Here is a 3,177-nt window from a genome sequence, read left to right on the forward strand (position 1 = left end):
AAGATTGTTCCACGTGCTAACCTCAAATGTCAGCTAACGTTAGAAGACGCCAAAGATACCCGACACCGACCAAAGGATACGTTTGTTATAAAGCAGTTGCATTACGTATGAATGGTATTACACGACGTAATATGTAACTGTAACCTAACCACCATGAAGGTACGACAAACGATCTTTTACCGTAAAACCGGTAGTCAAAGGAGAGATTTGTTTAGGGTCTGAAAATGAAAAAGTTGGAAGTTGGAGGTGGTAAAGTGAAAAAAGAGGGTGAATTGTAACACCTTTAATTTAGGAAAGTATGGGTGGGTGGTAAAACCTCTTGAAATTAGGCCCAGGCCACGGAGGAGGAGCCTAACATTTCATCCACACGCGCCTTTTGTCATGAGAGTGGTGCGGAGCCCCTTTTTTCTACGACTCATCATCCACTATAAAAACCCACCACATCCCATCCCCTTTTTTCTCATGTCCAATCTTTCTCCATTTCTTACACCATGGCTCCTCGCGGGAAACCTGACGGCAACGCCGGCGGCGGTAATGGCGGCTCCGAGACTCGCTATCGCGGGGTAAGGAAGCGGCCATGGGGACGTTACGCAGCTGAGATCAGGGATCCCGGTAAGAAGAGCCGTGTGTGGTTAGGTACGTTTGATACTGCAGAGGAGGCGGCGCGTGCTTACGATTCCGCCGCTCGTGAGTTTCGGGGTGATAAGGCGAAGACGAACTTTCCTACATCGACCGAATTGTCTCTGCCGACCGCCGCCGCTGGCGGCGGCGCCGGTGGGAAGAAGGTTGTGACGAAAAGCCCTAGCGGTGAGAGCAGCACCGTTGAGTCGTCTAACTCAGCGGTTCCGATCGCTGCTGCTGCTGCTGTTGCTGCTGCCGCCGCTCCTCTTCCACCTTCGGCACTCGATCTCAGCCTCTCGCACTTCCCGGTTGGTTTTCCGATGGCTCATTCGTTGTTCCTCTACCATTCGCAGATCAACAACAACAACAATAACAACAACGGTAAACACAGCAACCGTCTGGATATGTTCAGATTGGACGGATCCGTCGTTCGTGCACCTCGTCTCACAATCGGCGCCGCCGTCGTCAACGGCGCTCAAAGCGACTCCGACTCTTCATCCGTCGTCAATTTCAGTTATCCTTCCGATCGTCCACAGCCAGAAAAAACCTTCGCTCTCGATCTCGATCTAAATTTTCCTCCACCGGAAGTTGCCTGATGTAGTTTGTACCCCTCCGCCACCCCCGCCCCTTGGTTTCCCCCTTTTTTCCATCACCATAGCAGATCAAACCTAAAAATTAGAGAAGAAAACGAAAATGTATTAGGATTTAAAGCAGCCTGATAATGTTTTGATGCGCTGATAATGTTAAATCTTCCTTCGTTTTGTACATACATCATCATCACCAAAACTCCATCCCTGCAATTTTACTTTCCTCCATTTACAATCACAATTTTGCTGCAATCGATCTGGTTAAGCTTTTTTATGTTCGATAATGGCGTCTGTGCATTGATTGATTGTACCATGCGCATATATTACTGTACTCTGTTAAGATCCATTTGTGCAGCCAAGTGTAAGACATTGCTGCAACGAAACAGACGGCTTACGATCATTGATGCTTCCTCCGCCCCCCATCTCCCAACACCATTAAAATTAATTTTAATAAAAAATAAAATAAAAACGCTAATGCACCGAATTCCACCATAATTTTACGGTTAAAAAATAATATTATAATATATTATTTTTTAAAAAGTTCTCGTATTTGCATCTTTTTAGCGAGCACTAAAAAAGTAATCGTGTTTTGCATCTGTTTATAAATAAAAAGTGTAGTTTCTTACAAGAACCAGCATTATGAATGGGAACCTTATTTTTATTTATTTATTTTACAAGAACCTTGATTCTTATCTTGAAGTTTTGATATCTATTAATTTTAGTTTGTATTTAAATATTTATTTGACTTATATTATATATGACTCATATAATAAGTTTTTATAAGAACTATCATTATCGAGTTTTTTTTACGTATTATTAATTAGTGAGTTGGAAATCCCTTGGATTATCTCCAATTCGTTACTAAAAACACAAAAATGAAAGTGTTCTCATTTCCAACTGAGTTAAAATACTAAGAAAAATGGAGATAAAAAATGTTGGTCTCTATATTTGAAGGTCAATAAAATAAGTCTTTTATAATTGAAAACTAAAACTTTATTCAATTTTTATAATTATATATTATTTTATTATTATGATATTAAAGATGTTTCGATGCTCTTTAGTGTTCAAAACATCGTTATTTTTAGTGTTGTTTTTAATGGTTATAAATTTTTAATAGAAAAAAATTGAAAAAGTGAATTCTTATAATAACCTCCGTTAAAGATGCTAAAGCAACAACTTTTATATAACAGAGAAAATCAACTTTTTATTTTCTATAATACTTTAATATTTTTCTTATTTTATTATATAAAATAAAAAATCATAAAAAAAACTTCAAATATAAAATAAAATTTTAAAAAAAGTAAGTTTTTATTTATCCCAAAAATGAATTTATTAAGATTTAAAATTATAAAATATTTAAATAATATAATTAATGAAAAAAAATTTAAAATGGAAAATCTGATGAAATTAATTGTATTTTATTTTAAAGATTTTAATTTTTTATTTTAAGAAATTATAAATATTTTAATAATATATAATTTTAAAGAAATTCCTTGTATTACACCATTTTTTTAATTAAAAAAATTAATAAAAAAGTATTCGTTCCGTTAGCTAAAGATTTGGTAGTATTTAATTAAATATTTTAATTTTAATTAGTTAAAAAGACGAAAAATAAAGGGAGGGCACGTGGCGCAGTAATTTTTATGGGGAGCGCCGACTGGTGGAGTTAGCAGAAACGGTGGCTGGCTTTAAAATAGGTGAAGCTGCTGGTGGATGGGAGMCAAAAACAATCATGAGATCTAACGGTGGTGGATGGATTTAAGACGAAAAACAATCATGAGATCCAACGGTGGATATTGGCGGTCGCATTTATTACTACCAAAAGAAAGGTGTATGTATTCTAGTGCTTCTGCCAAGGACGGCATTGACGGCGACTCCCCTTTCATTATTTTCTCCGTCTTTCTAATACCTTTTGGAATTTTATACTTTTAATAAAATTAAATATATTAATTAAATATCAAAATATTTT

At 36.4% G+C, this 3,177-nt stretch overlaps 1 protein-coding gene across 1 annotated transcript; it reads left to right on the plus strand.

The window, feature by feature from the left end:
* Window positions 1-491: 491 nt before the first annotated feature.
* Window positions 492-1,383, plus strand: LOC112506356 (ethylene-responsive transcription factor 4). Its single transcript, XM_025110364.1, has one exon. The coding sequence runs from the start codon at window positions 492-494 to the stop codon at window positions 1,215-1,217; it is 726 nt and encodes a 241-aa protein (XP_024966132.1). The 3' UTR covers window positions 1,218-1,383.
* The last annotated feature ends 1,794 nt before the right edge of the window (window positions 1,384-3,177 follow it).

This window comes from Cynara cardunculus (assembly GCF_001531365.2).
Source record: "Cynara cardunculus var. scolymus isolate 2C chromosome LG 2, CcrdV1, whole genome shotgun sequence".
In the NCBI taxonomy this organism is placed as follows: domain Eukaryota; kingdom Viridiplantae; phylum Streptophyta; class Magnoliopsida; order Asterales; family Asteraceae; genus Cynara; species Cynara cardunculus.

Excerpts from the sequence above, each read along its gene's own strand:
- LOC112506356 (XM_025110364.1), top strand. The coding sequence starts at position 492 with ATGGCTCCTCGCGGGAAACCTGACGGCAACGCCGGCGGCGGTAATGGC.